This window comes from Salmo trutta, chromosome 6, assembly GCF_901001165.1.
Source record: "Salmo trutta chromosome 6, fSalTru1.1, whole genome shotgun sequence".
Lineage (NCBI taxonomy): Eukaryota > Metazoa > Chordata > Actinopteri > Salmoniformes > Salmonidae > Salmo > Salmo trutta.
In genome coordinates this window covers 22,447,235-22,470,138 of record NC_042962.1, presented here as the reverse complement: position 1 = coordinate 22,470,138, position 22,904 = coordinate 22,447,235, and the positions used below count along the sequence as shown (strand labels likewise).

At 44.4% G+C, this 22,904-nt stretch overlaps 1 protein-coding gene across 1 annotated transcript in view; it reads right to left on the bottom strand.

Annotated features, from left to right (window-relative positions):
* The window catches only part of LOC115195677 (phosphatidylinositol 3,4,5-trisphosphate-dependent Rac exchanger 2 protein-like), a 203,128-nt gene extending 180,973 nt beyond the window's left edge, over positions 1-22,155 (bottom strand). Inside the window, 1 exon segment of the mRNA XM_029755788.1 lies at positions 21,614-22,155. Within this exon segment, the coding sequence (XP_029611648.1) occupies positions 21,614-21,772 (159 nt within the window). The 5' untranslated portion in view covers positions 21,773-22,155.
* Positions 22,156-22,904: the final 749 nt, after the last annotated feature.

Here is a 22,904-nt window from a genome sequence, read left to right as displayed (position 1 = left end):
TGAACGTGCCTTAGGCATGCTGCAAGGAGGCATGAGGACTGCAGATGTGGCCAGGGCAATAAATTGCAATGTCCGTACTGTGAGACGCCTAAGACAGCCCTACAGGGAGACAGGACGGACAGCTGATCATCCTCGCAGTGGCAGACCACGTGTAACAACACCTTCACATGATCGGTACATCCAAACATCACACCTGCGGGACAGGTACAGGATAGCAACAATAACTGCCCGAGTTACACCAGGAACGCACAATCCCTCCATCAGTGCTCAGACTGTCCGCAATAGGCTGAGAGAGGCTGGACTGAGGGCTTGTCGGCCTGTTGTAAGGCAGGTCCTCACCAGACATCACCGGCAACAACGTCGCCTATGGGCACAAACCCACCGTCGCTGGACCAGACAGAACTGGCAAAAAGTGCTCTTCACTGACGTGTGACATTTTTTTCTCACCAGGGGTGATGGTCGGATTTGCGTTTATCGTTGAAGGAATGAGCGTTACACCGAAGCCTGTACTCTGGAGCGGGATCGATTTGGAGGTGGAGGGTCCGTCATGGTCTGGGGCGGTGTGTCACAGCATCATCGGACTGAGATTGTTGTCATTGCAGGCAATCTAAATTCTGTGCGTTACAGGGAAGACATCCTCATCCCTCATGTGGTACCCTGCCTGCAGGCTCATCCTGACATGACCCTCCAGCATGACAATGCCACCAGCCAGACTGCTCGTTCTGTGCGTGATGGGACCTGTTGGACCTGGGACCTATTGGATCGGAGGGTGAGGGCTAGGGCCATTCCCCCCAGAAATGTCCGGGAACTTGCAGGTGCCTTGGTGGAAGAGTGGGGTAACATCTCACAGCAAGAACTGGCAAATCTGGTGCAGTCCATGAGGAGGAGATGCACTGCAGTACTTAATGCAGCTGGTGGCCACACCAGATACTGACTGTTACTTTTGATTACTCAGTAATGTGTTGTATTGGATTTGTCCCAAACATAACATTTTGTATTCAGGACAAAAAAATGTATTGCTTTGACACATTTTTTGCAGTACTACTTCAGTGACTTGTTGCAAACAGGATGCATGTTTTGGAATATTTTTATTCTGTACAGGATTCCTTCTTTTCACTCTGTCAATTAGGTTAGTGTTGTGGAGTAACTACAATTTTGTTGATCTATCCTCTGTTTTCTCCTATCACAGCCATTCAATTCTGTAACTATTTTAAAGTCACCATTGGACTCATGTTGAAATCCCTGAGTGGTTTCCTTCCTCTCCGGCAGCTTTTAAATTTGTTTTATTTCACCTTTATTTAACCAGGTAGGCCAGTTTAGAACAAGTTCTCATTTACAACTGCGACCTGGCCAAGATAAAGCAAAGCGGTGTGACACAAACAACAACACAGAGTTACACATGGAATAAACAAACGTACAGTCAATAACACAATAGAAAAGTCTATATACAGTGTGTGCAAATGGCGTAAGGATGTAAGGCAATAAATAGGCCATAGTAGCAAAGTAATTACAATTTAGCAAGTTAACACTGGAGTGATAGATGTGCAGATGATGATGTGCAAGTAGAAATACTGGAAATACTGGTGTGAAAAGAGTAAAAAAAAAAAAAATATGGGGATGAGGTAGGTAGTTGGATGGGCTATTTACAGATGGGCTGTGTACAGCTGCAGCAAACGGTAAGCTGCACAGATAGTTGATGCTTGAAGTTAGTGAGGGAGATATAAGTCTCCAACTATTGCATTTTTGCAATTCATTCCAGTCATTGGCAGCAGAGAACTGGAAGGAAAGGCAGCCAAAGGAAGTGGTGGCTTTGGGGATGACCAGTGAGATATACCTGCTGGAGCGCGTGCTACGGGTGGGTGTTGTTATGGTGACCAGTGAACTGAGATAAGGCGGAGCTTTACCTAGCAGAGGCTTATAGATGACCTGGAGCCAGGGGGTTTGGCGACGAATATGTAGTGAGGGCCAGCCGACGAGAGCATACAGGTCGCAGTGGTGGGTGGTATATGGGACTTTGGTGGCAAAACGGATGGCACTGTGATTAGATGCATCCAGTTTGCTGAGTAGAGTGTTGGAGGTTATTTTGTAAATGACATCGCCGAAGTGGAGGATCGGTAGGATAGTCAGTTTTATGAGGGTATGTTTGGCAGCGTGAGTGAAGGATGCTTTGTTGCGAAACAGGAAGCCGATTCTAGATTTAATTTTGGATTGGAGATGTTTAATATGAGTCTGGAAGGAGAGTTTACAGTCTAGCCAGACACCTAGATATTTATAGTTGTCCACATATTCTAAGTCAGAACCGTCCAGAGTAGTGATGCTAGTCGGGCGGGCGGGTGCGGGCAGCGATCGGTTGAAGAGCATGCATTTAGTTTTATTAGCCTTTAAGAGCAGTTGGAGGCCACGGAAGGGGTGTTGTATGGCATTGAAGCTCGTTTGGAGTTTTTTTTAAGACAGTGTCCAAAGGGCCAGAGGTATACAGAATGGTGTCGTCTGCGTAGAGGTGGATGAAGGAATCACCCGCAGCAAGAGTGACATCGTTGATATATAGAGAAAAGAGTCGGCCCGAGAATTGAACCCTGTGGTACCCCCATAGAGACTGCTAGATGTCCGGACAACAGGCTGAGTTAGAAGGAGTTAGGAAGGACTGCAGTATCTTTGTAGTGACTGGGTGTATTGATACACCATCCAAAGTGTAATTAATAACTTCACCATGCAAGGGATATTCAAAGTTTGCTTTTATTTTTTTTACCCATCTACCAATAGGTGCCCTTCTTAGCAAGGCATTGGACACCCTCCCTGGTCTTTGTGGTTGAATCTATGTTGGAAATTCACTGCTCGACTGAGGGACCTTATAGATAATTGTATGTATGGGGCACATGATGAGTTAGTCATTCAAAAATCATGTTAAACACTATTATTGCACACAGTGAGTCCATGCAACTTATTATGTGACTTAAGCACATTTTTACTCCTGAACTTATTTAGGCTTACCATAACAAAGGGGTTGAATACTTATTGACGTTTCAGCTTTTCCTTTTTTTATTAAATTTGTACAATTTCGAAAAACATAATTTCACTTTGACATTATAGGGTATTGTGTGTACGCCAGTGACCAAAAAAATCTAAAATGTAATACATTTTAAATTCATGCTGTAACACAACAAATTGTGGAAACAGTAAAGGGGTGTGATTACTTTCCGAAGTTACTGTATATAGGCCACACATACTCCACTGGTCCGTGCAGTGACTAAGCAGAACTGTCAGCCTCCTCTCCAATCTCAGACAGGCCGCCTCCCAAGCATGACTGTCACTGGCCCGGATTGTTCATCTGATGACCATCCTGGCTCTCTAAACCCTTCAGTGGGGACAACAGGGGACAGGGACAACATGCTGCCATCCCACCCAGCAGGAGTAGAGGAGAGCTGGGACACAAGCCTTCCTCTAGTGTCTGGCTCTCTGAGACAGAACTAGACAAGAGTTGGACCGAGTCAAATGGGGAAAATAATAACATCTCTGTCTTTTCTCTCCCTAGGCCCCACAGACTGATTGCCAACAGGAAGAGAGAGAGAGAGAGAGAGAGAGAGAGAGAGAGAGAGAGAGAGAGAGAGAGAGAGAGAGAGAGAGAGAGAGAGAGAGAGAGAGAGAGAGAGAGAGAGAGAGAGAGAGAGAGAGAGAGGAGAGAGAGAGAGAGAGAGAGAGAGAGAGAGAGAGAGAGAGAGAGAAAGAGAGAGAAAGAGAAAGAGAGAAAGAGAGAGAAAGAGAAAGAGAGAAAGAGAGAAAGAGAGAGAAAGAGAGAGAGAGAGAAAGAGAGAGACTGCCAACCAGAAGCTACTGGGGAGTGCCCTCCACCCCCTCACCCTCTTCCCCCGTTCCCTCTTTTTCCATGGGGTCTGGGCTTCATGCCATTTTTGTATCTGTGAATGAACAGAGGGAGCAGTGGCCCTTCTCTAGCCCATTAAGAGGCAGTGCCACCATGCCAGCCACAAAATAAATGGACCCCTGCCTTTTAGCATTACCATGCCTACAAGTGACTGAAATGGCCAGAGCAGGAATGGCACCATTACTGGCATGACCAGAACATCGACTGACACTATTTAAGAGTGTGGGTTTTCTCTCCATATTTCTTTTGTTGTTGCTGAGTTTCCCTTTAACTTTACTGGCCCTAACAAATATTTATACACAGACACACAGACCTGTGCATGGATACAGGGATATGTTATCCTGACCAGGGTGGTTGGATCCTGGGTTAAAAGGTCCTCCACTGTCTGGATATGTCCTGTTCAACTAGTTCCAAAACCACCCCTGCCTCTTCAGCGCCTCAAGCACCACCGACACCACCCGCTCAACTTTCACTACCTGGGTGTGGATATATCTACATGGAAACTTCCTCAGTGTCTATCTTAGTCAGAGGGTCCTTCATTTAAGTTGCCTGGCCCAACTCGGACTCAGGGTTGTAATGGCGTAAAGGGGAGAAGGAAAGAGTGACTTCACATTCACGGTCATTTTCAGACAATTAAACCAACCTTTTAAACAGTATGAAGGAGATATTATTGGGCGTGCACGTCACGACTTCTGGTCCAATAAGGAGGTGAAAGGCCAGTGATACATTTAAGAGGCTTCCTGGTAGTCTGGCCTTAAAATAAGGCGCCAGTCCGGTCGTGGGTACTTTACAGTCTGTGACAATCGCCCCCATAGGGCTAAACAAGAGAGGGGGAGGGTCGAAATAGGGGCAGGGTGGGGGAGATAGAGAGGGGAAGGAGGAAGAGACAGAAAGAGAGAGAGCATCTGCTCATCCAGAGACAAGGCCCCTGTGTCTGTGTCCCTCCACGACATCGCAGCCAAGTCCTTAATTAAAGAATTTAAGGGGGAAACAGAATTTCCTATGTCTGTCTGACCTGTGTGGCTGTTATGCATTCAGTGGCTGTTGCAGAGAGAGAGAGAGAGAGAGAGAGAGAGAGAGAGAGAGAGAGAGAGAGAGACAGAGAGAGAGAGAGACAGAGAGAGAGAGAGAGAGAGAGAGAGAGAGAGAGAGAGAGAGAGACAGAGAGAGACAGAGAGAGACAGAGAGAGACAGAGAGAGACAGAGAGAGACAGACAGACAGACAGACAGACAGACAGACAGACAGACAGACAGACAGACAGACAGACAGACAGACAGACAGACAGACAGACAGACAGGACAGATAGAGAGACAAAGAAAGAGAGAGAGTGCGAGAGAGAGACAGAGGACAGAGTGTAGTTTATTAGGATCCCCATTAGCTACTGCACATGCAGCAGCTACTCTTCCTGGGGTCCACATAAAACATACAAATACATGACAAAGTTTAGAACAGTTATAGACAAGGACATTAAATTAAAATGTAAAAATAAATAAGATGTATATATTGGAAAGACTCCAAGACGCAACAAAAATACAATTCACACACTATTCATACAGTGAGGGAAAAAAGTATTTGATCCCCTGCTGATTTTGTACGTTTGCCCACTGACAAAGAAATTATCAGTCTATAATTTTAATGGTAGGTTTATTTGAACAGTGAGAAACAGAATAACAACAACAAAAAATCCAGAAAAACGCATGTCAAAAATGTTATAAAATGATTTGCATATAAATGAGGGAAATAAGTATTTGACCCCTCTGCAAAACATGACTTAGTACTTGGTGGCAAAACCCTTGTTGGCAATCACAGAGGTCAGACGTTTCTTGTAGTTGGCCACCAGGTTTGCACACATCTCAGGAGGGATTTTGTCCCACTCCTCTTTGCAGATCTTCTCCAAGTCATTAAGGTTTCGAGGCTGACGTTTGGCAACTCGAACCTTCAGCTCCCTCCACAGATTTTCTATGGGATTAAGGTCTGGAGACTGGCTAGGCCACTCCAGGACCTTAATGTGCTTCTTCTTGAGCCACTCCTTTGTTGCCTTGGCCGTGTGTTTTGGGTCATTGTCATGGTGGAATACCCATCCACGACCCATTTTCAATGCCCTGGCTGAGGGAGAAGGTTCTCACGCAAGATTTGACGTTACATGGCCCTGTCCATCGTCCCTTTGATGCGGTGAAGTTGTCCTGTCCCCTTAGCAGAAAAACACCCCCAAAGCATAATGTTTCCACCTCCATGTTTGACGGTGGGGATGGTGTTCTTGGGGTCATAGGCAGCATTCCTCCTCCTCCAAACATGGCGAGTTGAGTTGATGCCAAAGAGCTCCATTTTGGTCTCATCTGACCACAACACTTTCACCCAGTTGTCCTCTGAATCATTCAGATGTTCATTGGCTAACTTCAGACGGGCATGTATATGTGTTTTCTTGAGCAGGGGGACCTTGCGGGCACTGCAGGATTTCAGTCCTTCACGGCGTAGTGTGTTACCAATTGTTTTCTTGGTGACTATGGTCCCAGCTGCCTTCATTGACAAGATCCTCCCGTGTAGTTCTGGGCTAATTCCTCACCATTCTCATGATCATTGCATCTCCACGAGGTGAGATCTTGCATGGAGCCCCAGGCAGAGGGAGATTGACAGTTATTTTGTGTTTCTTCCATTTGCGCATAATCGCACCAACTGTTGTCACCTTCTCACCAAGCTGCTTGGCAATGGTCTTGTAGCCCATTCCAGCCTTGTGTAGGTCTACAATCTTGTCCCTGACATCTTTGGAGAGCTCTTTGGTCTTGGCCATGGTGGAGAGTTTGGAATCTGATTGATTGATTGCTTCTGTGGACAGGTGTCTTTTATACAGGTAAACTGAGATTAGGAGCACTGCCTTTAAGAGTGTGCTCCTAATCTCAGCTCGTTACCTGTATAAAAGACACCTGGGAGCCAGAAATCTTTCTGATTGAGAGGGGGTCAAATACTTATTTCCCTCATTAAAATGCAAATCAATTTATAACATTTCTGACATGTGTTTTTCTGGATTTTTTTGTTGTTATTGTCTCTCACTGTTCAAATAAACCTACCATTAAAATTATAGACTGATCATTTCTTTGTCAGTCGGCCAATGTACAAAATCAGCAGGGGATCAAATACTTTTTCCCCCCTCACTGTACATACATTTAAATAAGATCTTTAGAAAGACAAATGTTTCTTAAAAAGACTAGAAGAGAAGTAGTCAACGTCTCCTCAACCACGAAAGACTGTCAATGGTGTAGCTAGTAGGTGATAGCTTTGCTCCTCGCTGACTCACAGCGGGTCATTTGGCTGTACATATTCTACATAAGTGCTAGATTTATCAGTCACTAAGTTGCAACTTTTTAAGCTTACTTAAAAGGCTCAAAATAAACTGATAACATAAAAGTCCCCACTTATCAGTGTCAATGGACAAACGCCAGACTGCTTACACAGCTGAAAGTCTCACTGAGACAGCTGATAACAACATAAGTCATTTGAAGATCAAATCAAATGTGATTTGTCACATGCTTTGTAGACAACAGGTGTAGACTAACAGTGAAATGCTTACTTACGGGTCCATTTCCAACAGAGTTAAAGATATCAAATAAAAACTATGAATAGTGAGATGAGAAATAAATACACAGTGAATAACAAATAAAAATAAAGAGTTAAAATAACATGGCTATATACAGGGAGTACCAGTACCGAGTCGATGTGCAGGGGTACGAGGTAATTGAGGTAGCTATGTACATATAGGTAGGTGTAAAGTGACTAGGCAATGGGATAGATAGACAGTAGCAGCAGTGCATGTGGTGAGTGTGAAAGTGTGTGGTGTCAGTATGTATGTGTGTGCATATTATGTGTGTTGGGGTGTGTGTGTGTGTGTGTGTGTGGCGTCAGTATGCATGTTGTGTGTGTGTGTGTATGTTTATGTGTGTGTTGGGGTGTCAGTGTAAGTATGTGTGAGTGTGTGGTTAGAGTCCAGTGTGTGTGCATAGAGACAGCGCAAGAGAGTTAGTTCAAAAAAAGAATCAATGCAGGTAGTCTGGGTAGCCATTTGATGAGCTATTTAGCAGTCTTGTTTAGAAGTCTTATGGCTTGGGGGTAGATGATGTTCATGGCCCTGTTGGTTCCAGACTTGATGCGTTGGTACCGCTTGCTGTGCGACAGCAGAGAGAACAGACTGTGGCTAGAGTCTTTAACAATTTTTGGGGCTTTACTCTGACACCGCCTGCTATAGAGGTCCTGGCTGGCAGGGAGCTCGGCCCAAGTGATGTACTGGGTAGTACACACAACCCTCTGTAGCGCTTTGCGGTCGGATGCCAAGCAGTTGCCATACCAATTGGTGATGCAGCCAGTCAAGATGCTCTCGTTGGTGCAGCTGTAGAACTTTGAGGATCTGAGGGCCCGTGCCAAATCTTTTCAGCCTCCTGAGAGGGAAGAGGCGTTGTCGTGCCCTCTTCACGACTGCGTTGGGGTGTATGGACCATGGTAGATCCTCCGTGACATAGACACAGAGGAACTTGAAGCCTTCGACCCGCTCCATTGCAGCCCAGTCGATGTGAATGGGAGCGTACTCGGCCCTCCATTTCCTGTAGTCCACGATCAGCTCCTCTGTCTTACTGACGTTGAGGGAGATGTTGTTGTCCTGGCACCACACTACCAGGTCTCTGACCTCCTCCCTATAGGCTGTCTCATCGTCGTCGTGATCAGGCCTACCACCATCGTGTCCTTGGCAAACTTGATAGTGTTGGAGTTGTGCACAGCCATGCAGTCCTAGGTGAACAGGGAGTACAGGAGGAGACGAAGCACGCACTGCTGATGGGCCACCGTGTTGAGGGTCAGCGTGGCGGATGTGTTGTTGCCTAACCCTCATCAACTGGGGTTGGCCCGTCAGGAAGTCCAGGATCCAGGTGTTCAGTCCCAGGGTCCTTAGCTTAGTGATGAGCTTCGAGGGCACTATGATGTTGCTAGGCTGGCATTGCAGACGACTCTGCCATGTATTTCAACAGATGGGTCTAGGGGGTAGTACCCCATGCCCACAGAGAAGCGTGCCAGCATGCCAGCCTAGACATTGGAGCCCTTTGTAAGGGTGGATGATGCCAGATTCACAAGTGTCCTCTGGAGAGAGTTTGACTCTGACACCAAGTCACCCGTAGAGGGCCCATGGACTGGGTGGGCAGCTGGCAGAGCAGAACCAAAAGATGCCCGCTTCTCTACAAAGACCCACCATCAAGTACAAGATGAGCCCCTAGACACACACACACACACACACACACACACACACACACATATCTATACATCTCTAAAGAGGCTGTGTGTTTCCATAGGATGTGGTGTGTGTGTGATTGCTGGAGTCCTTGCACGTGCCTGTGTGTGTCTCACATCGTGTGTGTGTGTGTGTGTGTGTGTGTGTGTGTGTGTGTGTGTGTGTGTGTGTGTGTGTGTGTGAGCGTGACAGGAAACCCGTAGCACAATGTAAAGAAGGGGAGGGCCAGGAAGGAAGGAAGGAGATCCTGCTTGGGGAGAGGCTGGTCTGGCTGCATGACCACACAGAGACAAAAGCAGAGGAACTCACTCTGACACTCCAGACCACTCCAGAAAGACTTACCACTGAGGCTGCTTACATTCACACAAGGGGAGGCAAAATATTCCATGCAAACACCACACACCACAGCATAATGCATTGGTTATCATTTACACCTACATGACTCAAAATCACAAGTTAAATCGCCAATCTACCAGCGCTTACATTCACAAGAGGGGGAAGATTCCCAGACCCAGAGGCAAAATATATAGGGTCTTCTTTATAGTGGCCTTCCCTGTGGCTCAGTTGGTAGAGCATGGTGTTTGCAACGCCAGGGTTGTGGGTTCGATTCCCACGGGGGGCCAGTACGGAGGGGGAAAAAAAGAAAATGTATGCATTCACTACTGTAAGTCGCTCTGGATAAGAGCGTCTGCTAAATGACTAAAATGTAAATGTAAAATGTTCTTTAGACTGAATATATAGGGTCTTCTTTAGAATGTATATGACTGAATATATAGGGTCTTCTTTTGCTTGGATTACTGTAGTCAATCTAACCCATAAATCTAAGCCATGTCTTCATTATCAATGTCTGCAGCTTTGAATCAATGACCATTTTTTAAATGTTTTTTCCCCCCAAAACATTCACAGACAAAAGACAACAGACAGACGCACACAAACATCAACGAAATCAACCCTGCCCAGACCCACATGGTCCCACCGCCTCAATCCCCAGGGCTTGCAAGACTCTATTCCACATGACTTCAAACTGCACCACTCTGCCCTTCTCTGTCGCCCACACCCTTTCAATATTCAAATAATAATGAATTTGACTCTTCCACCGTCCCAATGATGGACGATCACTTGACTTCCAGTTTTTAAGCAAAAGTTTTTCAAAATGATTGACAAGAAAAGTACGGTCGAACCCACTGGGTATCTCACCGCACCCTCATATAACATGTCTTGAAATATGTAGACAGACGGATTAAAAGTCAATTGATATTGTAAAACTTCTGAAGGCCAACTTTCTAACTCTGCCCATAACTTTTGGACTTTATATCACTCCCAGAAGGCATGAATCACTGAGTCATTGTTAGTTTTACACTTAAGACATGTCTCTGCCATTGGGCTGTAGAATTTGTGAATTGTCTCTTTTCTATAATAAATTATGTACATTAGAATTTACTGGATTTTTGTTAATTGTCATTTTGTTAAAAGTTTCAACATTCCCTACACCTCTTGCCAATATTAGTTATTTTTAGGTCTTGGGTCCAATAGTTCCTTTTTTTCTGTGTCAAATAGAAATCACTCAACATTGCCCTGATGCCCAAAAGACCTCAGATCAACATTTTGTGTTATAAAACTTTTAAGTTGCAAAATGTCTTTGAAAATGTCTATATTGGTTAGTCCAAAATGGCTTTTTAATTCTGTCATGGAAATAATTGTATTTCCTTTTACCAAGTCATTTATGGTTTCTATGCCTTTAGTTTTCTATGTGGGCCAATTTATCTGTGAATTCTGAAAAGCTATCCAAGGATTGTTCCATGGGGGTGTGTTTTTAGGGAGTGATAGTGGTTCTTGTAGAATCTGTTTCATTTTCTTCCATATTGTTATAGTGTTCTTAACTATGAAGTTGTTCATGTTCTTAGCTCCATCCTTCGAAAACAGACACATGAAAAGATTCTGGGGATGAGCATGTACACACTGTTAACAACAGTAAAAGCCTTGGGTGGCGTGTTGATACACTTTTGATATGAGGCTGGAAGGTTCATCCCCATATTGTTATTTATCTTCTTTCTCTTTTGCACCCCAGTATCTCTACTTGCACATCATCATCTGCACATCTATCACTCCAGTGTTAATGCTAAATTGTAATTATTTCGCCTTTATGGCCTATTTATTGCCTTACCTCCCTAATCTTCTACATTTGCACACACTGTACATAGATTTTTATATTGTGTTATTGACTGTACGTTTGTTTATGTGCAACTCCGTGTTGTTGTTTTTGTCGCACTGCTTTGCTTTATCTTGGCCAGGTCGCAGTTGTAAATGAGAACTTGTTATCAACTGGCCTACCTGGTTAAATAAAGGTGAAATAAAAAAATAAAAGGTTAAAACCACCCTCAGACGTTGGGACATGAAAAATGTTCCTTTATATTCTATGAGTTGTCTTATGGCCGAGTATACTTTATTAAAGAATGTCTTCGGTGGGGTACACCTGTGTGTAGATTGATGAGGGACATTTTTTGGGATCCATTTTAGAATAAGGTTGTTACGTAACAAAATGTGGAAAAAAGTCTAGGCGTCTGAAAACTTTCCGAAAACACTGTATAAGCATCCGAAGTATTTAACATTGGTCCACTTAAAGGATTGCTGTATATCATAAGTTATTCTTTGTCTTATTGCAATTGTTTGTTTTGTTCTACATTAATTTTACAAGGCAGGCATTGTTTTCTCAATATTAGTCAGGTATAAATCAGGAGATCATCTGAAAATAAGTTTAGTTTATATTTACCCAAACTGATAACTGTTACTTTTGGGTCCTGTCTAATTCTTTCTGCAAGCGGTTCAATTACCAGTGCAAACAGGAGGAGGGAGACAGGACATCCCTGTCTTGTACCCCTTTCTAAAGCAATTTCATCAAATAATGCATTATTTTTGTATATTTCTACTTTAGAATATGTACATAATATTTTGATTAAATGTATTATTTGAGCTGGAAAGTTGAAGGCTTCCAAAGCTTTGAATAGAAAAGGACATTCACGACGGTTGAAAGCCTTTTCGGCATTAACAGCCATTATTGATAAATCTACATCTTGTTTTGTAGCATATCGTATTATACTGAAACATGTTCTTGTGTTTGTTTTTTAATAGGGGTGTGAATGTTTAAACCACGTTGGGATCCATAACGTTAAGAAAAATCCTAAAAATAATGTTTTTTCCCCCACATAATTAAAACCACAGTGTAGGGCCTCCCGAGTGGTGCAGCAGTCTAAGGCACTAAATCGCAGTGCTTGAGGCGTCACTACAGACCCGGGTTCGATCCCAGACTGTGTCACAACCGGCCGTGACCGGGAGTCCCATAGGGTGGCGCACAATTGGCCCTGCGACGTCTGGGTTAGGAGAGTTTGGCCAGGGGGGTGTTACTTGGCTCATTGCACTCTAGCGACTCCTTGTGGCTGGCCGGGCGCCTGCAGGCTGGCCTCAGTCGTCAGTTGAACAGTGTTTCCTCCGACACATTGGTGCAGCTGGCTTATGGGTTAAGCGAGTGGGTGTTAAGAAGAGCAGTTAGGCGGGTCATGTTACGGAGGACGCATGACTCGACCTTCGCGTCTCCTGAGCCCGTTAGGGAGTTGCAGCGACGAGACAAGATTGTAATTGGATCGCAATTGGATATCACAAAAAGGGAGTCAAAAAATTGTTTTATTCACAGTACAATTATGATAAAACATTATTTTCTGTGTTATTGCCGAACTAGATTATATGGCTATGAAGGCCTGGGGAAAGTTGTGTAATTTAAATAAAACCAGAGAGGAAGAATTTGTGAGGCATGCAAGACAATTAAGGCATTGTGAGATGCAGATTACTATGACATAAGCGCACGGTTCTGCCTGCCCCTCCTCTCTCCCTCGCACTGGCCTGCCTGCTCTTTCTCTTCTAAATCTTCTTCTAGATTTAATAACCCTGAAGAAAGAAAGCTGTAGGATCAGTCAAACTGTTATTTAATTCTGATTTATATACATTTCCATAGAAGCTATTTATATTGCTATTTATCTTAAATAATTATAACTGGTTTGGCATGTACAGTTGAAGTCGGAAGTCTACATACACATAGGTTGGAGTCATTAAAACTCATTTTTCAACCACTCCACAAATTTCTTGTTAACAAAGTATAGTTGTGGCAAGTCGGTTAGGACATCTACTTTGTGCATGACACAAATCATTTTTCCAACAATTGTTTACAGACAGATTATTCCACTTATAATTCACTGTATCACAATTCCAGTGGGTCAGAAGTTTACATACACTAAGTTGACTGTGCCTTTAAACAGCTTGGAAAATTCCAGAAAATGATGTCATGGCTATAGAAGCTTCTGATAGGCTAATTGACATCATTTGAGTCAATTGGAGGTGTACATTAAGATGTATTTCAAGGCCTACCTTCAAACTCAGTGCATCTTTGCTTGACATCATGGGAAAATCAAAAGAAATCAGCCTACAAACCTGACTCAGTTACACCAGCTCTGTCAGGAGGAATGGGCCAAAATTCACTCAACATTTGACCCAAGTTAAACAATTTAAAGGCAATGCTCTCAAATACTAATTGAGTGTATGTAAACTTCTGACCCACTGGGAATGTGATGAAAGAAATAACAGCTGAAATAAATCATCCTCTCCACTATTATTCTGACATTTCACATTCTTAAAATAAAGTGGTGATCCTAACTGACCTAAGACAGGGAATTGTTAATAGGATTAAATGTCAGGAATTGTGATAAACTGAGTTTAAATGTATTTGGCTAAGGTGTATGTAAACTTCCGACTTCAATTGTAATCTTTTTGTGAGGCCTCAGAGGTGTTTAGCATGTTTATTTACCATAAAATAAATAGTATGCTTTATTTGAGTTTAACCTGTAGTTGTTGGCTCTCTTCAAAAGTAAAAGATAATATTCATGCTTAAGTTCCAAAAATGTATTTTCTTCTTTACTTTGTAAATGAAAGAAAAATAAATCATTAACTCAGATTTAACTCTTGCACAGTATGAGATTATCATTCCCCTATGTACACCTTAAAAGCATCCCAAATTATTTTGGGGGTTGGCTTTTCTCTGTCGTATATGTCTACATTTGTAATGGTAAAGGTCTTCTTTATTTTTTAGTTTACGCATTTAATACATTTTGGGTCTTGAAGATGCACTCTGTTCATTCTCCATATTCTGTCGCTAAGTGTATTTTATTTTGGTGTAATTAAGCATGATACAGGAGAATGATCCAATATCACTATATCATAATAGTTCAATTAAATAAAATCTTAATTTGTGAAAAAAAATTAAGTCTCTCATTCTCTAAGAGCTAATGAGTAAAACCTCACTGAAAAGTCAGAAGGTAAATCCCCAAGCCACGTGGGAAAAATAGATAGGTATTTACTTAATTAGCCCTTTCCAACATTTTAATTGATAAGGGATCTAGAGGTGCACCTGGTGAAGTCTCCACTCCCTCCACTCCCTCCACTCCCTCCACTCCAGAGCTCTGCTCTACCAGATAGTTAATCCCTGCAATCATTCAGCTCTGCCAACAGAGACAAATTTAGTCTAGCGCTCAGGTTAGGTTCCAACACACACACACACACACACACACACACACACACACTAGGGATGGACGTTTGAAATTATTTTATTATTAAAATAATATGCATTTTTTGGGGGATATCCAGATAGTCGGAAAAAAAGAAAAACAAACTAACATTTAGCTATTAACTCTCGACCAATCAGAATGACTCAAATGCACATTGCAGAGGTAAACAGCAGACATGCTGCTTTTCTTCGGTAGTTTGGCTAACAGCAACGACGAGAGAAAAGTCTGATTTTCGCACTGATGGAACTGATTCTGTTACAAAAGGGTTTTCTGGTGAGTGTTTTGCATTGTTCTGCGTCAGGTATTTTGGAAACTCCATTAGGTGAGTGCGTGTGATTGCTATTTGAAGTGGGGAAAATAGGACATCCTGGAGGGCTAAATGCCCAGCAGTAAGTTAGCTCAATGCACCGTTATAAAAACTACATTCAAAAGTTGGTTTATTAAAACTTGAATTTCAAATGGTATATCCTTGCAGGTCTAAATGTTTCACGGATAATGTAGGCCTACAACATTTTTTCAAAAATGAACAATCACTCAAGTAATTTGAATATTAACGTTTGTTCGGATATTCGATTAACCGTGCCCATCCCTAGTTTGCACGCGCGCACACACACACACACACACACACACACACACACGCGCACACACACACACAAACAATCGAACAGGAATACACACAACAGACTTGGAAACACTCCAACTACACACACAACAACTATGGAAGATAAACTTGGGTGGTGATGACATGCTCCTGAACCAGCAGAGGTATGATGAAACCAGTCTATTTATGCCTTGGTTGGTTGGTCGGTACATCGGGCGGTGTGAGATTAGAATGCAGACAGAGATACCTGCTGCAACTCTTCAGGGGCCTCAGAAAGAAGGACGGACAGAAAGAAAAGAACCGCACAATGTTTTCGCTGTTTTCACACACGTGAGACACTGACCGAATAGAATAAAAAAAGGGAGGACAGGAGGAAAAAAACATCTATTCTTTCTCTCACAATCTCTGTGCACACACACACTCAGATAAAGACACGCAGTGTGTGTAACAAGCCTGCTCTAAACCTTGGGAGAAGAGGCTCTGGGCAGAGCTGAGGATAAGATAGAATAAGATAAAGGGATAGAGGGAGGGAGAGAGGATAAAAAAAATCCCCCTCCATGAGAACAAATCCTCTGGAAAAGAACCAGCCCTGTGTGTGTGTGTGTGTGTGTGTGTGTGTGTGTGTGTGTGTGTGTGTGTGTGTGTGTGTGTGTGTGTGTGTGTGTGTGTGTCAGGCCTGCCTGATTAGACAGATAGAGATCTTAATGATGCTGCAAGTAGCACTGGAAAAATACAACTCTCCTTGTCAACAAAGGCTTAGTCCCAAATGGCACCCTTTTTTTTTTACTATGTAGTGCACTTGACCTATGGGCCCTAGTCAAAAGTAGTGCACTATATAGGGAATAGGGTGCCATTTGGGATGCAGAATAATGGATGGAACATATGCAGCCGGTGTTGCCTGTGGGATGGCGGGGTGGAGAGAAGAGAGAGAGAGAGATCCATTAGCTAAGGTTTGGTCCAGTGAGAGTAAAGGGGTGAGAGGGTTACAGATGAGAGGGGTTATAGGTGAAAGCGGGAGAGGAGAAGAGACGAGCAGGGGGAGAGAACGGAGGGAGAGGTGATAGTATTCGGTAGAGTGGGGGGAAGGTATGGGTGAGCAGCAGGGGAGTTAGAGGTTTCAGCAAGAGGGGCAGGGGGTGAGGAGGGCAGGGGGTGAGGAGGTGAGAGGGGCAGGGGGTGAGGAGGTGAGAGGGGCAGGGGGTCAGTCTTAGAGCCCTGGGTGATGAGGAGCTACGTGATGTGTGAAGTCAGCGTGCCTATGGTTAATAAACAGGACTGATCCGTTCCTCTGCACTCTCCACGACGCGTGAGTGTTTTCCTATCTGAGCAGTAGCACACGTTAGCGTGCGTATGTTGTTATCCAAGCGCACGCATGTATTTTGAATGAGTAGGGACACACTGCATGTCAACATCGTCTGTTGCCGTTTCCAGAACACCAGGGGGCTGGTGGGTCAGGAGGGGGAACAGGGGAGGAACTTAGTGAAGTCTTAAGATTAACCGACAGGAAGGAGAGGAGAACAAGAGGTCGCGACCCTGGGGTCACTGGATGTCCGTCCAGAGGATATGGAGCCCCCATCCAAACACGCACACACACACACACACTGTGCTCACCACTGGTCATGTGTGACACACAAAAACAAGATCCCCAGCCCTGACAGCCCGGTAAACAAACCCAGCACAGATTGTGAGAGAGAGAGAGAGATCCGAGTCTGTGTTTTCCTCATCAGCCCTGATTTCCCGTCTCAGCTCAAAAACGTTCTGATTTACAAGCTTTAATTAATATCAAACTACCACAGGTTTGCCAGCTTTATGGTTTTTCACTGCAGGGAAATGTACTCCGCGGATGACCAAATATGCAGAGCAAAAATAAAGACGGTGATAGAGAGATGAATTATTGAAAAGCCTGCATGGAAAAGTGATCCAGTCAGAGTTTATAGAGTCACATTTAGTTTCACGTTAAATCTCGTTTTACGAGCGGGATTATCAAGGTTTTAAAAACATTACATTTAGGTGGTCAATTTATGGTTCTTTACGGTTCCACAAGCTGTCGCAGCAACAAGGAGAGAGGAAAGGGGGGAGGAGGGTTACAGTGGGACCACTAACACAGCAGGGCCTAGGGGAATATATTACACAGAGAGTTGCTTCTTTGCCTACGTCCTAAATGGCACCCTATTCTCTACAGAGCCCTATGGGCCATGGTCAAAAGTGCGTTATAAAGGGCACAGGGTGCCATTTGAGACGCAGCCCTACAAGTCTCACATAAAAGGCGTCCCTTCTCTTCCTCACGACACCCTCTCACTGAAGTGCTTATCGTGCAATGGAGTGGGTTTCATTGTCCCCCTCGCTCAAAAACCAAAACTGTCAACAATGCCACGGTCACAGCCAGGCCTTCCAGAGTACCCGGTAACACAAAAACACCTGCCACCAGAGAAGCACGGGACGCAATCACCAGGAGAGCTTAGTTTACACTCAGTTTATCTTTTCATCCATCCCTTGTTTCCTTCAATCAGACATTTTTTTTAAAAGACCATGTAATTTTCTTGTCCCTCCGTTGTCCAGAATAAACATGGGCTGTGCCACTAATGGCGCCCTACTCCCCGTGGGCCCTGGTCATTTGAGAAACCTCTCTAAAGAGGACCGGGGGACAACATTAAAGTCTCCCATGTTGTTTTCCACTGCCCCAGGCCCCAGCTGTAGGTAGTGTACTGTGGTTTATTGTATTGTGAAGCCAGGCAGGTCGTGTTAGGGTTCAGTAGTTAGGCAGTGGGTCGAGTCCCAAACGGCCCCCTATATAGGGCTCTGGTTAAAAGTAGTGCACTATGTAGGGGATAGGGTGCCATTTGGGACGCAAGAGCGAGAAGCCTTTAGTTTCCTCTGAGCTGAACTCCAGCAGGCAGCTAGCTACTGGCCGGACGGTGTTTTCATTGTTCCCCTGCAATTCCTAACCTCTCAGGAATTCCTGCCTCTACCAGGAAATATGGTTTACAAGAACAGGCACCAAGCCTAGGCATCCACGTCACTAACCTAACCCCCTTTTTCCCCCCTGCACCCTCCTGGTAATGTCTTCCCCTTTGCCTCCTTATACCCCTTTTCCCCCTGGCAGATCCTCCTGGCTCATCCCTCCGGAGTCAGACCGCAACCCCCAAAACAGTCACACATGCCCTCTTGGTCCAGAGTCTGAAACTGTCTGCCTGTGTTTCCCAAATGGCAGCCTATTCCCTATAGTCAGCTACTTTTGACCAGGGCGCATAACCCCTGGCCCGTGTTGATATTTGGATGTTAGACATAGATAATCCAGATAATATCAGACCCTTCATGTGAAAGTTCCTCTCAGATTTCCTGCAGTGCAAAAGGTGTGTGGCTGGTGACCTTCCTCAGAGCCACGTGACGAGAACGTGGATTGTTCACTGTTACTGCAGAGTTGAGGACCTCAAGGATCAGATGCTTGGATGAAGTGCGTGTGTTTCTAATGAAGAGCATCAGATGAAAATGATCAGTCAGGGCTCTCTCTCTCTCCCCAGCCCCAGGGTTGTTATTTCATCCCCAGATGATGACACCCCCCCCCCATAAGAGAGACGAGGAGAAGTAGGCCCATCTCTCTCTCTCCCTCCCACCCCATGTCTCAGAGCGGGTACCTTACCTTTCATCAACATCACATGAACCTCTCAGCTTGAACATATTCAGGCCTTGGAGATGGCAAAATGTTACTTGTTTACCACTGAACTGTAAAGCTACAGTAGTTTGGCTGAGCAAATGCGAGGCTGCTTAAAGGGATTAAAGGGAATATATATGAAACATTTCATAACTACTTGGCAAAGTAGCGTAGATAGAAGTATCACTATCGATAATACTGATACATAAATAAACACATGTTTGATTTCCTGCCAGTGCTTCAGAGCCAGCTCCTTGAATGAATCCCAGTCACAGCACCATAGGGGAGGGCGGAGGCAGGGGTTGCACTCCCAAAAACACAGGACAGAGAGAGGACACTCCCATGCTATTTGTGATCCCCAGATGGCACCCTATTCCCTACTTAGTGTGCTACTTTTGACCAAAGGTTGTGCACTACGTAGGGAATGGGGTGCTATTTGGGACATAACCATTGCCTCTATCCAGGCCATTCCATTCTATCTCAACCCAATTATGGAATGATGGTGGGATGTTTTCTAGGAAGAGACTATTCCAGAAGGATTGCTCTGTATCAAGCTAAGAGTCATTCCTAGTTCCTCGTCTCCCTCCATCCCTCTTCCCCCCCTCCATCCCTCTCTCCTTCACCCCCATCCCACATTTCTCCCTCGATCCCTCGCTCTCCTTCCCTCCCTACATCCCCCTCTCTTTCTCTCCCTCCCTCCCTCCATCCATCCCTCTCTCCTTCCCTCCCTCCAGTCCATTGGAGCCATCTGTGGAGCAGAGGGATGGATGGAGGGAGGGAGAGAAAGAAGGAAGGGATTGAAGGAAGGAGAGAAGAAGGCATAGAGGAACAGAGGATTGTCTACATACAGAACATGTGGTCTGGGAAATAACCTTCTTAATGACACACAACACAGTGCCTCCAGCCCCACTCCCCCCCACCCCCACCACCACCATACAGGGAAAGAAAGCAACGTCTTGGGAGAGTAATGTGGAGGGGAGCCATGGTGGTCAGGACACATAAGACACAGTCTTGATCTGGGGCCGTATGTATCAAGTGTCTCAGTGTAGGAGTGTTGATCTAGCATCAGGTCCCCCCCCCCCGTTAGTCTCCATGTAATTGTATTCATTGTGATCTTAAATGCAAAACTGATTCTGAATCAGCACTCCTACTCTGAGACGCTTGATACATACGGCCCCAGTCCCGAGTCTGACCGGTGGTTACCTCCCGGGTTGTAAATGACAGGTTCAAAAGCTTCCTTCACATGTATGCAGACTTAATAACACATTCATAATCACAAGTTATGAAAAGGCCCAGAGTTTTCCTGTTCAGATCTCCTTAGAAAAACTCCCGGACCTCGCTTATTAAGCCGCCTTCGCTGTCATTAACGAGTCTAGCCAAACATTGTCTAACAAAGTGAGACATAAATAACTCTACAGACAATTCATTTACATTTAGAAAATATGCTAACAGCTTTCTCAAGTTGCCTCGCACGCATAGACAGGCATCCAGGACCCAGTGTGCATTTTTAAACAGCAGTGGCCCTCCGTCCTTCCTGCCTTTGAGCCTGGCTGTTTTCTTAGTAATGCCATTAAGCTGACAGAATGTCATTCTTATGGCCCAGCCAAGTCCTGCATTACCGTTAAGGCCAGGCAGCATAGGGGAGTCCACTCCAGACACACACACACACACACACAGTGGTGTGCAGGAGAACAGCTGTGTGCCAGTACGAGTGGTTTTGATTTTAGGTCCACCTGTGTCTCTATTGGCACCTGTTTCTGGGTGTATTGGTTCAGCTTTTGGCAAAGAGCTCAACTCCCAGGTATTTGCTGTGGAGGTTCTCAGACCACTTTTATGGATGGCATGAGAATCACAATAGAATCATCTTTCAAGTTCGATTGATCACCCAGACACTGTGTTCAAGCCACATTCACATGGCATGTAACTTGCAAAATCCCAGGGAAACGTATAGTTCTAGTAGGTTAATATTTCACTGTGTATTATTTGTAAACACTTAGATATCAGAAAAATACATCACAGAATAGATTTAATCACAGAATAATAGGCCTGCATCTAAATCTCTCAGTGGAGTCTTGTTACAATAAAGGAAGCCTTGTCTTTTAAGTAGCAAAAAAACGATTATAAAGTTGTATTATTGAAAGAACCTGAGAATAGGATTAAACAGTCACACTGGTCTCAGAAAGTCACAGAGAAGAATGCCTTCCTTTATGCAGTTGCTGCTTTCCTAATTTCTCACACTTAATCTGAAAAGGTAATCTCCTTTGAGAAGAGGCCTAGGCTACAAACTCTGCAGGAAAGAGACATGCGGATTTTCTGCTGGTAAACCCTCAACTGAGCTAGATAATGAAACAGTGGTTTACTCTGAGATTGACAAATTATAGTTTGAGTTTCACCATCAATGAGATTGACAGGCAATGCACGACTCTGGTTTTGAGGTGAACCGCATGAGTTCTGCTGCATGGGAGTCGGAGGACTCCTATGCCCCTTGCATAATAAATAGGCACGTTTGGTGTCTGAACCTGTGAGATTCCCTGCCGCAAGCGAATATATCTGGGAGATATTAAATAGGCTACTTCATTAAATAATACAACTTTATGAACTCACTGAAAGGAACTCGAGTGTCCCAACATAATCCCGTTCGGTCTTCAGAAGTTCGTTCAAAACACACACTCTCAGGCGTAGCTGTTTCTCCAAATCTTTCCCGCTTTCGCCTTTCCCGTGTTCTCCTTTGCTTTCATCAGTCATGGTGATCACGCAATTCATGAAGGCGATATATTGTCTGCAGAACGTTTGAAATGAAAAAGTTTAATTCAATTGTTGCCGAAAAAAAGTTTGCAACATGGTTTAAAAGTGGAGGTGAATCTCCGTTCACTCACTCCCTGGGGTGCAAACGCACTCAGTCCAATGAATAAAAGGCCCTTTATAACACACTGTACGAAACAACCAAAACAAAAAAATCTATTTGACAACTTCGCCGCTATAAACGCTCAAAATGCACGATCAAATGCGGAGACCCTCGCTTAGTTTCACACGCCTGCCTGACTGAGAGAAAGGAAAACTGTGAAACACAACAGCGGTACGCGTCTGGACATCAGTCAAACTACTTGACTCCTGTTTAGACCTTCATCCCAGTTCCAGCCTCCCTACTCATTTTCGCTCTTCCACCCATAGAGATAGTTAGAGGACGCAACATTGTATATGTCGTTTTATGGAGTCTATGACCAGTGGCAGGGCCAATTCGATTTTAAAGTAGTACATTTTCTTCTTCTACAACTTCTATGAGATGGTAAACAAACTGAAAGGGTGCATACTACCACCTGGAAAAGGTATGAAGCCAAGGTTGGTGATTTACTGCAAACGTGGTTTTCTCACAAGTATAAAGAATTGGCTGACCCCCCCCCATGACCTGGATGGAATTATGTCATCCTTCCTTAACCCATAGAAAGTCCCACCCAGTTGACTACTTCAAAATCGTGAAAGTCCACAATTGCGCTGATAAAATAGGCTTTTGTGCACTAGAGTCCTCTATCTATCTCTATGCTTCCACCCAACCACCACCACCACCACCACCACGGAGAGGACAGGAAACCAACCCTGGGAATGGCCGCCAGCAGACCCAGGTTATGTCCCCAATGACATGTCCCTAATGGCACTCTATTCCCGACACAGTGCACTACTTTTGACCAGGACCCATAGTGCACTAAATAGGGATTAGGGTGTCCTTTGGGAAACAACTGCAGCCTGCTACCTTCAGACCAACAGTATGGAGGGGAAATGTTCATGGAATGCATGGTAGAGGTATAACACTAACCCGGACAGACTGTTTTGAAGTTTCTCACTATTTATAGGCCTGCTATCTGGGGTTTAGAAGTTATGTATTAGCCTAACGCAAAAG